Raw genomic sequence first — 13432 nt, 5'->3', positions numbered from 1 at the left:
TTTTAATTTATTGAGGATTAATCTCTTAGGGCAAATACTCCCAATTGTGTTTCTTTTTAAAGTATTATTGCTTCTTTATTTTTTCCAAATTAACTTTCGATTCATTTTTTCTAGTTCCAGAATGAAATGTTTTTTGAGATCGCTTTTAACATTTTAAGGTAGGGAAAATTGACATCCATACAAAGTTGATTTTTCTACCCAAGAACATGGTTTGTCTTTCCATTTGTGGAAAAATAGCCTACTTTTGGATCCTTTGGAAGTTTTTAAAATATTTCTCCACATAGGTTTTGCACATGTCTTTTTATGTTCTAAATATTTTATCTTGTTTTAATATTGGAATTGGGTTGGTCTAGTTTTTAAAAGTATATCTGTTAGCTTTTGTTGCATAACAAGCCACCCCCAAGCTTAGTGACCTAAAAAAATAACCATTTACTTAGCCTATGACTCTGTGAGTTGGCAGTTTGGTCTGGGGTTATCTTGGTGGTTCTTCTGCTGGTCTCCTTTTGTCTATGGTCTGCTACTGGTAAGCTAAGCTTTTAGGGGATTGGTTGATGGTCAGCTGGAGTGCACGTGGCAACTCAGACATCTGCCTCCCATCATCCAGCAGGCTATCTCAGATTTGCTCACTTGTTGATGGCAAGTTCCAAGAGCAAGAGAGCAGAAGTTGCAAGGGTTCTTCATACCTAGGTTCAAAACTCACACAATATCACTTCTGCCACATTCTGTTAGTCAAAGCAAGCTACAAGGCCAGCCCAAATTCAAAAGGTGGGGAAAAACTTAACTTCTTGACAGGAGGAACTGCAAAATGTTCTCCTCGTATTTTATCTTTTTTGTTTCAAACCTTTGTGGCCCTTTTTACAATATACCACGATAAGATATATTATCTTAAGAGGAGAGCAAAGGGTAATGATCCAGGTAGTTCTGGGAATGGACTTTTCATATAACCATCAGCCTGAATGGCATGGCAAAAGGTCTGAAGAGTCTTGCCCTAGGCACGTTGAATTTTGTCGTTATGTTAAACCAGGACTTAAGAGAGCTGAGTACTTAACCTACACTCTTCTACCTTCACAGAATCAGCTTTTTTGAATTGTGCTTTGATACCTACCATCAGCTAACAGTAAATGGACATTAAAAATTTTAAATCTTATTTACTTGGGAGATCTTGTTAAGATATTGTACATTATGTCATGTAGTGTTCTTTTTCTGAGCACTCAAGGAAAATTTCTCTTCCTTCTTGGTACCAAGAATAGCTGGATTTCTCCTAAGCCACTATTAATAGTTTGCTTTTCCCCAAGATACACTGCAAATGATGTAACTGATCTTTTTTTCTTGCATTGGCTGCTGACACTTTTTAAAGCCTAATTGTGGGCTATCTTTTATGAGCACACAGGAGCTTACAGTAGGCAATTTGTAATCTCATCTTATTCCTGGCTCCATATTGTTTATCCTGCCCTATTTTCCTTTTCTCACTTAATTATTTCCTCACTTAAGTGAGGCAACTAGCATTTTTCCATTAACTTCTGTGTACAAAGCACCAAAAATGGCATTAAGAACACAGAAATATACCATTCAATGATATAAGTGAGAGCAAATTAAAGCACTTGACGTTCTAGGGATGACGGCAAAAGTTACATTACAGGAGAAAGGGAGATATGCGCTAAGAAATTCAGTATGTCACAATCAGAGTGCACAGTCCAAACCAGAGACAGACTGGTAATCAGCTGGTGAGCAGACAGAATCTACAGCTTCTCTTGCTGGGATGTGAGGAAAAATGCTTGTACTGCCCTTTAATTCCCTCACTCATCCCTAAAGCCTTGTCCTGCAATACTGGAAAAAGAACTTTTGATTTCCTGCCAGATTATGATAGCATCTCCACACAGATGAGGAAGTAGATTTGTGCAGTTTCTGTCCTTAAGGAACTTTCAAGCCACTTGGAGAGATCAGATATAAACGTGACGAGTTATGTCATTGAATTATTACATATTGCTCCAAATTTCTAAAATGGCAAATCTGAGCCTTGAGAGTAGTGAATTTGTTTTTCTAGAAGTGGATTTGGCATAAAAATTAATCCTGAAAACCCTGCCTTTGCCTTTTCATGTTCTGTTAATGTCTAATCAAAACAAACTAGTACACAACAAACTAGTACAATCACTTGGCTGCTAAAGCCTGAAGTACGGGTTGACTAACTGTGCCTTTGCACATTTTTTATATTTGAAACTTTAGTCCATAGAGATGTCATATGGAATTCTGACACTCGGACTTTGCATTCATAAATCAGAACATTAATTTTATTCATTAGAATGAATTTTAAAAATGAATTTAACTATAACATAACTTTGATAATTCTTCATTTGTTAAATGAAGATGATTTAATATAGATTTTAAGTTAATGAGTAGTATTCATTTAATGTAAATGTTGAATTAATGCATAGTATTACATGATTTGTTTTCCTGAACATTATTGAATATAAGTGGATATGAAACATGCAAAAGATGCTTATTTTAGTTTCCTTATATATTCTATTTCTTGAGGCAAGAAAAAAACACTAGAAAAAAAATCTTCCACTATTAGCTCGATTATTATCTGCTTCTGACTTTTCTGAATACATGGGATCCAAAGGTTCAGTTATTTCCATGATACTTAAAATAAGTCTTTGGTATTTTATATATGTTCAAACATCTTATAATTAAAAGTTACAGTCACATGTAATAGAGTCCTATAGTCAAGATCAAATCATCATAAAATATTTTTAAGTAAAAAAAATAAATGACTAAAATTGCAATTTGCCACTTACTCCTGTTACAAACTGAATTAAAGCTTAGGTTCAAATGCTCAGAGGCAAGACGCCTACATGTAGACCCTTACTGCTTCCGGAATTTCCCCTGGAGTACAACTCTGCTTTACATTGTCATAGGATATGTGTAATAATAGCAGGGAACTGCAATACAGATAATGAAGGATAGTGGATAAGTCTTATGTACGCTACACATGATCTATATGTACAAAAAGTTACCTACATTTTTTACTGTCAGAAAGATTCATCTGATCACTGCTTCTCAAAATTAAGTGCATGTACAAATTACCTGGGGATCTTTTTAAAATACATATTATGCTTCATTAGGTCTGGAATAAGGCTTGAAATTCTACATTTCTAACAGGATCCCAGGAAATGCTTATGCTGACTGTAGACAAAGCCCAATGTAGCCTTGTCACCTGTGAGTATGTGTACACTGTGGGGGCTAAAAAAAAAGAAAATTAATACCTTTTATCCTACCTTCTAAGCTGTTCCAGAGGGGCTAATAACCAAATTAACAGAGACAGATTAACAGGATAAAAATCAGGTTTTTAATACATGTGCATGGGGAATTCACACATGCATGAAATTCCAAAGACAGAGAGGTAACATTGGGTAGATATGACATTTTGTACAAAAGAGAAAAGGCTGGGAATGGGGTCTTAGATTTCAGAAGTGAGAATAGTGTCTGTCTCAAGAGACTATGAACAACTTGAGGACAGGGATTGTGTCTTCTCCAGTTTTGTATCTATAGTGTCAAGCATGATGCCTTGACATGTAGAACATAGTCTACAAACCTTTCTTGTATAAGTGAATACCACCTGGCTGAATAACATTCAAGTTTTAAATGAAGAGTATCCTTTTTTAAAAGAGTAACCTGAAGGATTATAAGCTCCCTAAAGCAAAGTGCACACACTAGAGCATCCCTTGAAGGGGTGAAAACGGCAAACCACCGAGATGCATTTCGCTCCTCCGGTGCGCCTAGAGAGACCCCGGAAATGCCCAGGCGGTGGGTACCGCAGGGAGTCGGTGTCGCATTTCCGCCCTGGGTTACGAGCTTTCTTCTTCTTCTTTTTTTTTTTTTGGTCACGAGAAGAGGGGTTCCTTAGGCGGCGCCGCTGCGAGTAGGAGAAGTCTGGGAGGGAGCCGAGCAGGGTGCGCCCCTGCTTGGGGAGGGCCGATGGGTTCCGCGGCTTTTTGCAGCGTTTGCCCTTCTCTCACCTGAAGGAAAAACTCTAGGGAAATCGACTCGTGCCAGAGAAAGATGAGTTCGATATTGACCGCAAGTCTAGGCAGTGACGCTGAGGCGGGGGCCAAGGTTGCTGCGCCACCCTTGCGTGATGGACTTTTGATAGTGAAAGTGGAGGAAGACTCATTCGGAGGTCTGGAGTCCGACTTGCCCGGGGACTGTCAGGATTCCGAAACTTGTCGACTGCATTTTAGGCGGTTCCGTTACCAGGAGGTGGCTAGTCCAGAAGAGGCACTGAGCCGGCTCAGGGAACTTTGTCGTCGGTGGCTGAGGCCTGAGATGCACTCGAAGGAGCAGATTCTAGAGCTGCTGGTACTAGAACAGTTCCTGGCCATCCTGCCCCCAGAGCTGCAGGCCTGGGTGCGGAAGCACTGCCCCCAGAGTGGGAAGGAGGCAGGGGCTGTAGTGCGGACTCTTCAGAGGGCACTGGGTGAGCCCTCACCCCAGGTGAGTGAGTGTGCTGATGGTGGGAGTTGGGGGAATGGAGGTGAATGGGATGCTATGAGTTTCAGAAGTTTTTTCCTTCTTCATTATATTTTTTGCGAACTTTAGGATGTTCATGAAACTTCCAGTAGATAAGTAGATAAGATGGATAGACAATCCATCCAGGAAATGATCCTTCAGTTATAGACCTCTCAGCACAAAACCTACACAAGAGAATCGTTTAATCATTGTTAGACATCCTTTTGTCTAACTGCATTATTTGAGAAAGAAAGTTCAGATGCTAGAACAGTAATTCCTCACCACTTTGAATGTGAGGATCCCTTTTTACTTTTTAACATTTTGGAGACTCGCTTCTCTCACAATTGAGAATGTACTCCAGAGAGGGGAGAGGGGCTGGAAATGGAGTTAATAATTGATTATATCTATATGATGAAGGCTCCGTAAAGATCCCAGTAGTATGGGGCTCGGGTAGCTTCCAGGTTGGTAGCTCCCAACTTAAAGGGAGGGCAGGGCACCCTAACTTCATGAAGACAGAAGCTTCTGAGCTTAGGACCCTCCGAGACCTTGCCCTATGCATCTCTTCCATCTTGCTGTTTTTGAGTTTTATCTTTTTATGGTAAACTCGTAATCTAGTAAGTAAACTGTTTTCTTGGGTTCTGGAACCACTGTAGCAAATTAATCAAACCCAAAGAGGGGGTTGTGGGAACCTCTGATCTATAGCTGGTTGGTCAGAAACAGGTTGTGTGGCCGTGCAATTGGCATCAGAAGTTGGGGAGGGGAGCAGTCTTATAGGACTGAGCCCTTAATCTGAGGGATGAGTCCATCCCCAGGTAGGTAGTATCGGAATTGAGCACCCAGCTGGTGTTGCAGAATTGCTTGATGTGTGGAAACAAACACATCTGGTGTTGGAGGTGAAGTAGTGTAGTGAAGTATTCAGAGTATTGAGAGTAGAGGAGACACACAGGAGTGCAGTTTTCCTTTACACAGAGACAGAAGAGGGGTTCAAGAGGAAAAAATTTATTACAGTCAGGTCCTAGAGACAGGAGGTACCACATGCCACACAGAACCTAATGGGAAGGACACCAGCATGGTCAGGCAGATGACAGGAGCAAGGGGAAAGTTTAGGCCAGAGCCTATTTTGGGGTTTCTGGGGAAAGGAAGGGCAGGGCAGGGTGAACAGTAGGATCGACTAGTTTGAATAATTTCAGTGGGTTGCAAATTATAGCAGTGGTCCCTAGTTGCCTGGTACCTGGCCTTGGGATGATTAAGGCTGAGGAATGTTACCTCCTGGGGTGTAAAGGCCAGATGGAGAAGATAGGACTCTAGATTACCCAGTCTTAGCTGAGCCCTTTGTCTCTCTAAGAATTTGCTCTCCCTAGCCACAAAGGTTTTCTTTTTTTAAGATGTCAAAACATAACAAAATATAATAAAACATAACAGGAAAAAAAATACATTCCCTTTCTCTGTTATTGAGTGAGAGATCCTTGGAGTCAGTTTGCAAGCCATCACTGGGACCTATAAAACCATTTCCCTGCATCAATTTTACAACTTTCCCTTTCTTAGAACTGTGGCTATACCGTCTGTGAATGGTCAACTTACACTTAAATAAACCATCTCAAAAGATCATCTTGTTGGATAATTATCTTACTGGGCAATGGTCAAGTAAGGGAAAGGAAATTATACTGAGCACCTGCTGTTGGTGAGGCACCTTCATCTTCTTAAGGTAGACGTTTGTATCCATTTCGTACATGAGGAAACTGTCTCAGAGCCAGCATTGGAACTTGGGACTCTGGTTATCTGTACATTTTTAATCTATCTCATATTTCTCTTTTGGTAAATCACAGTGATAGAACTTAAGTGAATGTTTGCTCTTATCCCAAATTTGAAAGTGACCCATCAGTATAAGATTCACTGGTAGACTCAACAGCCATGGTTGTTACTTTATTCTCAATGCTGGCCGATGCCTCTCTGGAGTCAGGCCTCATCCTGAGACTAGTGGTAAGGGTATTCTGGGACAACAGGTGCTGATGAGAGGTCACCTGTTGTTTCAGGGTTTGGTGAATGTCAAGGATGTGGCTGTCTCTCTAACCTGGGAGGAGTGGAAGCATCTGGATCCAGTTCAGAGGGTCTTCTACAGGGAGAGCAAACCAAAGGATTATGGGAACATAGCCCCACCAAGTAAGTGCTGTTATTTTGCTTGTTTCTAGCTGTTTGTGATTTGCGAAGGGCTTGTTTAAGTCCAATCCCTGAGCCACTCTGCCATTCACAGATATAAGGTGAGAGCCTTAGAGTCTTTTTTGTGACCCAAGCAAGACTTCTCTGTTCTATATTGCTAGGTGACATTCAGCTTATTAATTCATTTTTAATAAAATACCTACAGAAAAGTATAAAAAAATATAATGGGAACCTGTGTATCTACCACACAGGTTTATCAAATTTTAATATTGTCCATACTGGCCTCATATTTTTTTTGAAGAAATAATATGTTCCAGCTATAGGTGAAGCCCTGTGTACTCTCCCTGAAAACTGTTGCCCTTGCTCCTTTTCCAGAGGTAACCAATATCCTGTTGTATATATCATGTCCATGTGTGTTTTATATTCTTTCTTCATATTCATGTAGCCACATACATATTTTTTCTCCCTTCTTTTCTTTCCCCATATACATATACACACATATAAATAAATGTATATGTAAACATGTATATAAACATGCAAACATATATACTATTTTCACATGTTTTATGGTATATAAATTATATTAGTGTATGATTCCAATGCACCTTGCCTTTTTCTCAACGTTAAATATTTGAGATTTATCCATGTTGATACATGTAGCTCTGGTTTATTCATTTTAACACCTATATATTTCATTGTATGACTATTCCAAATTGCATTTATCCATTCTCCTATCCATGGGCATTAAGGCTTCTAGTTTTTCACCATTACAAACAGTATTACAGTGAATATTCTTGTATCTTTCTTCCTGTGGTCATATGTAAGAGTTTCTGAAGAAAATATACTTAGGGATGTTTGACCGGCTTGCTGTCCAAAAGGATACTCCAGCAATACATGAGGATTCTTCTTTCTCCCATTCTTGTTAACATTTGGTGTTCAGTTGATGGCACAGTGTCCTAACATAGTAGTCCAAGTGTTCCTTTTAAAGTATTAGATTATGTCACACCTGTGCTCAGAACCTGCAATACTCATTTCACACAGAGTAAAAGCCTGTGATGCCTAATGTGACATGGCTCTGTTACCTCACTGATTCATTTCCTACTCTCGCCTTCATTCACTCTGCCCCAACTCCACTGACCTTGCTGCATCATGATCTTTGCTCTAACTGATCCTTCTGCCTGGAATATTCTTCCTTCAGATTTTTACTATGCAAACTCCTTGACTTGTTGCAAGTTTTTGCTTAAATTTCACTTTTCAGTGAGGCCTGAACATCATGTTTAATACTGCAGTTTGCCTACATCTGTCTTTCTCTCACACTGCTGACTGATCCTTTGCCTTACTTGACTTGGTCCATAGCATTACTAGGCTCTAACATCCTATATAATTTACTTTACGTTTATTTATTGTCTGACCACCCCATCTAGAATATCAGCTCCACAAGAAGAAAGATTTTTGACTGTTTTGTTCATTAATATATTCCAAGTACCTAGAATAGTGCCTGGCACAGAACAGATGCTGAATAAATAGTATTTAGATTAATGGTATCTGGTGGTTTTAATTTGCTTTACCCTGATTGCTGCTGGGTTAAATATCTTTCAGATATATTTTAGACATTTTGGTTTCCTCTCCTGTGAATTGCCTGTTTATATCTTTATTTCCTCCATTGTCTTTTTTTAAATTGCTTTGTGGCTGTTCTTTATATTTTTGATATGAATCCTTTGTTATTTTAATGGTTATGTAGGTGGCTTGTCTTTTCATTATGACATCTTTTGTTATATAGAATTAAATTTTTTTAATATAGTCAGTTTTATCAATCTTTTACTGGTTTGTATTTTTCAAATCTTCTTAAGAAAATATCAGGCCCTTCTCAATCCTGTTTCCAACTTTGCAGACACAGCAGATTTAAAATCTTTTTAACTCTTTCCAGTAGTACTTATTTTCATATTTCTAAATAAGATTTTCCACCTGCAGTTATTATCTCTTGACTGCCGAATGAGGAAGTCAAAAATCTGTCCCACAATGTTCATACATTTAGCAGTCTGTAATTCTCTCATTATAGTTAAATCAGTCTTTTTGTTCAGTAATATAATGTTTTAATATTATGCCTATAAAAATATTATCTGTATTCACTCACATAGTACACATGATTGTATGTCTTTTCTTTTACAGCTTTTAGTTTTCTCTTGAATTAAAAATGCCTTGTTTTAACAAAGACTCATGGATATGGACTATAGACTAGTGGTTACCAGAGAGTAGAGTGTGGGGGAGGAGGGGCGAGGTAGGCAGAGTGGGGCTCAAATATAGGGGGGAAAGGGGGGAGGGTGAAGTGGGTAAAGGGGATCAAATATATGGTAGCTGAAGGAAACTGGACTTTGGGTGGTAAACACACAATAGAATACATAGATGTCAAATTATAATGTACACCTGAAAATTATATAATTGTATTAACCAATGTTACCCCAATAAACTTAATTTAGAAAAAGAAAACATACCAAATATGAGCAAAAGGAAACAATCAGTTAAATATTCTCTAACCTTTATATAATTGAATTATTACTTAGTAAAGGGAAAAATTTTAATAAGTTTAAAAAATGCCTTGTTTTGCATGTTTCTCATTTTCTAACTACTGAACACACTAGTTTACCCACAAGCTGTTAGAAATGTAAAACTCTCCGTGCCATCACATACAGCAGATATGCCATCATTTTCATATCCCCTTGGAGAGTTCCTTCTGAAGCTTCCTCTTGCCATTACGTGAAAAGGCTTCTTCTCTAAACCTGTACTCAGCTATTGTACTAGAACTTTCCTTCACTATCACCATGGGAATTGCTTTTCTCTTTCCTGGATCCCATGCCATTTTCTTCCTTGGTTTTACCCTCTCAATTTAATGGAGAACATTTTTCAGTGTGTTCCATATACTTGGGAACTAACATTTTTGTGACTTTGAGTGTGTCTTTATTTCCTTCACATTTGGTTCATAGTGTGGCTGGATATAGCATTCTACGTTAGAAATTTTACCTTTGAATTTTGAAGACAGTGCATTTTCTAGCTAGCTTGCCATATTGCTATTGAGAAATCTGATGCCACTGTGATATTCTATCCTTGGTGTATGATCTGTTTGTTCTGTGTAGAAGCCCTTAGGAGTTTTTGTTTATTCCTGCTAGTATAAAATTTCACCATGGATATGGTTTAGTGTGAGGTTTTGGTTTTTTTTTTCATTCATTGTTCTGAGTAGTTGGTGGGCCTTATAATATAGACACCAATATATTTGAATTGTGAGGAATTTTTTATAGTATTTTTTATCTATCTACTTATTTTTATCTCATTTTTACTGTGTTCTTTCTGGGATTTCTTTCAGTTGCATGTTGGAACTCATGGACTGATCTTGTCAGGTCTCTCCACCACCTTCCCATTTCTTTATATTTTGTTTCACTTTCTAGAAGATAGATCTCCTTAGCTTTATTTTCTAACTCTTACACTGAAATATTTTTGTTCTCATTAATATTTTCAAGAGCTTTTCTTCTTTAAATATTCCTTTTGTTATAGCCTCCTTATTTCCTAGATGCAATGTCTTATTTATCTGAGAATATTAATTATACGTTATTAAAGTTTTCTCATTTCATGCATTGCATGTTTCATTGGCATTTCTATTGAAAGTTTTTTTGAAATGTTGGTGACCTTTCACTTTTCGTTTATATTTAATAGTCAAACATAAGAATTCTGACTGGAATCTCTGTTAGAACAGGACTTGTAAACTGGTGATATTCAGTATAGGGTTGGCCATCCAGGTGCTGTTATACGTGGGAATTTCCTTGTGCCATGTCTCTAGGTCTTTTTGACCTGGGCTGGTAAATTTTACCATAGAGAGATATTCAACAAATATTTTGAGTGTCTGCAGTAAGCCAGGTGCTATTCTAGGTGGGGATACAATAGGGAATAAGCCTATGAAATCCCTGCAGTAAAAATTTCTGCCCTTTCTGCCTAGAGGACATAAGCTTGGAACCAATAGTTTGAGCCTGAGGAGAAGACAGTACATTGAAGTTCTACCAATTAGGGTGTCAGTTTTCCCTTGATTGAACTGATGTGACAGTAGTAACTCTCCCCTATTCTTAGGTGTTCCTGATGTCCCTGATCCAAAATTTATCTGGTTAAGCCTTTCTGGAGAGTAAACTACAAGAATTCTGGATTAAGGGATATAATCTGTTGTCTTGACTGTTCCTCTGTAGACTTTCAATAAGTCCCAGATTTATCTCCCACACGAACCCTGCCTTCAGACATTGGGGGCATCTGGTATATCTAATACTGTAACTCATCACATGAATAGAATTTCCCTTGTTAAACCATCTTTCAGACATTGGATAAAGGCTATACTGGCTCTCTTGACACCCCTTCCTAATTTATGTGTCATAATATGGTGCTTAATACAGCAGTGGAGTAGGGTGGGGGAGAAGAGATGGGTTGGTAGGTGCAGACACAAGTATAAAAGCAAAGAAACAGGGTTTGTACAGGAAAATGTGAGCACATCTGACAGGTTAACTAAAACAATTTAACTTCAGAAGTGGTTACATGGAGATCAAAAATTGGGGGTGCACTTTTCTGCTAGTACTTGCTTATTTTGCTCTTGCACAGGATGAAATATCAGTAATTTGTATTTTAATGTTTCAGGTTTGGAAACCAGAACTGAGAACAAAGAGTTGATTCCAAAGCAAGAAATTCTAGAAGTAGAGCCACAGAGGCAGCTACAGGAAGCATCCCAGGGGAAGGCTCCCTTGTTTTCCCATGAGGACAGGGTAGAAAAGCAGTCAGGAACCCCCTCATCACTGAAATTTGAAAATTCTCCGGAAGAGCAAGGACTCACCAGCATCTCAGATCTCAAGAATGGTCCAACGGAAGAGGGAGACTCCAAAAATAATGAATTTGGGAATAGTGCCAGAAGTTCACACTTTGTTTTTTGTCAGCGTGGCCTGACAGTAGAGAGATCTGTTAATGGTGATGAATGTTGCATTCATAGTTCAGGCCTTTTTGAGACTCAGAGGCAGTTCCGTGAAGAAAGACCTTATAAATGTGAAAGCTGTGAGAAGAGTTTCAAACAGCGTTCTGACCTCTTTAAACACCGGAGAATCCATACTGGAGAGAAACCCTACGAATGCCAAGAATGTGGGAAGAGCTTCAGTCAGAGTGCTGCCCTAATTAAACACCAAAGGACACATACAGGGGAAAAACCATATACGTGTCCCAAATGTGGGGACAGCTTCAGACAGAGCTCACATCTCAATCGGCATCAAAAAATACACATAGGAGAGAAACACTATAAATGTAATGAATGTGGGGAAACCTGCCGTATTTCCAACCGTTTTAGACATCAGAGAATCCATAAAGGGGAGAGACCCTATACATGTGAAGAATGTGAAAAGAGCTTCAAACGGTGCTCTGACCTCTGTAAACATCAGAGAATCCACACTGGGGAGAAACCTTATGGATGTTCTGTGTGTGGGAAACGCTTCAGTCAGAGTGCAACCCTCATTACACACCAGAGAACTCACACTGGAGAAAAACCTTATAAATGTCTTGAATGTGGAGAAAGCTTTAGACAGAGTCCACACCTTATCCGACACCAAAGGATCCACAGAAATAAAATCCTGTCATTTTGACATACTTTTGCATGAACTGTTTTGTTTTTTCATTGCCCAAATACTGCATTCTTTGGCTTGTGGAGTATTTCAGTCAATCATGGATTATATTTCCTTGGGCATCACACCCAAGATAGATTCATTCTGACTCAAGTCTCAAGACATACTTGATAAGAGTATTACAAAGAAGGAGAACCCTATCAGTTGGAAGCCCCTCCAACATGATTCTGGGGAGACTTCTGATAAGAGCGAGGGCTGACATGCGACATTCTGTCCTTGTCTCATCACTCTCCTACCTCTGCTCTTGAACAACCAAATCTTGGCGCACTCTAGTTACTTCCGTAAGAATTAATTTTGGTCACTCAGAATTGTCTTTCTACTTAGATGGCAGAGAGGATTGCAAATACTTTATCATCCAAAACAACTCATATAGTTCAGTGCATACAAGAGCCACTCTATATATTTGAATTAAAAAAATTAATTTTGCAGAATTCCTCTCTTTTGCATTCTTTCCTTGTTGGGTTAAGCTGTAGGCACAACTAAAAACTTGGATTAGAGCTCAAATCTGTCTTACTCTCCTACTAGTTCTGTACGCTGATAACATGTATTACATCCAAATTCTTTTTGAACCTTTTTTTAAATTAAGGGGCTATAAGCACATTAGAAGGATGTTTCAGAAAACATCCAATAATTTAGAAGCTGAGAAAAGGGAGCTGAGATTAAAAATTACTATATTCCCTCATGTGATCTATTTACAGTGGACCCTTGAACAATCGGGGGGTTAGGGCGCTCACACCCTCCATGCAGTCAAAAATCCAGGTATAATTGTTGACTCCCCAACAAGTTTAAGAGAGCTGATTGATGGTAAAAAGTTTAAGCAGGCCATGAGCTGTATCACACTGGTTTTCCCCGAGCTTATAAAGGTTATTTGCCCAAGGTCAGATAGTTAGTAAATGACAGAGTCATATATATAACCTGGTAGGGGTTCTGATCCTAGTGTTCTTTTTACTATAGGAACTCTGCAAACTTAAAATGGACTGTACTCTCTCCATTTTTAGTTTCCCTCCATTCTTCTACCTTCTATAGACATTTACTGTAACCTACATACTTGAATTTCCCACATATCTATCTTTGGTCAA

At 38.7% G+C, this 13432-nt stretch overlaps 1 protein-coding gene across 1 annotated transcript; it reads left to right on the top strand.

Annotated features, from left to right (window-relative positions):
• Positions 1-3863: 3863 nt before the first annotated feature.
• On the top strand, positions 3864-12784 carry ZNF394 (zinc finger protein 394). The gene is made up of 3 exons (XM_039848630.1): positions 3864-4491; positions 6540-6666; positions 11329-12784. Exons 1-3 carry the CDS (start codon positions 4060-4062, stop codon positions 12312-12314), a joined length of 1545 nt encoding a protein of 514 aa, XP_039704564.1. The 5' UTR covers positions 3864-4059; the 3' UTR covers positions 12315-12784.
• The last annotated feature ends 648 nt before the right edge of the window (positions 12785-13432 follow it).

Source organism: Pteropus medius, unplaced genomic scaffold (genome assembly GCF_902729225.1).
Source record: "Pteropus medius unplaced genomic scaffold, Ma_sr-lr_union100, whole genome shotgun sequence".
In the NCBI taxonomy this organism is placed as follows: domain Eukaryota; kingdom Metazoa; phylum Chordata; class Mammalia; order Chiroptera; family Pteropodidae; genus Pteropus; species Pteropus medius.
This window is presented reverse-complemented; position numbering and strand designations above follow the sequence as displayed.

What these genes read in the sequence shown, in the direction of transcription:
- ZNF394 (XM_039848630.1), top strand. Translation starts at nt 4,060, where the DNA reads ATGAGTTCGATATTGACCGCAAGTCTAGGCAGTGACGCTGAGGCGGGG. An exon ending in TGGGTGAGCCCTCACCCCAG is followed by an intron (nt 4,492 to 6,539) that starts GTGAGTGAGTGT and finishes CTGTTGTTTCAG; the next exon opens with GGTTTGGTGAATGTCAAGGA. An exon ending in TGGGAACATAGCCCCACCAA is followed by an intron (nt 6,667 to 11,328) that starts GTAAGTGCTGTT and finishes TTAATGTTTCAG; the next exon opens with GTTTGGAAACCAGAACTGAG.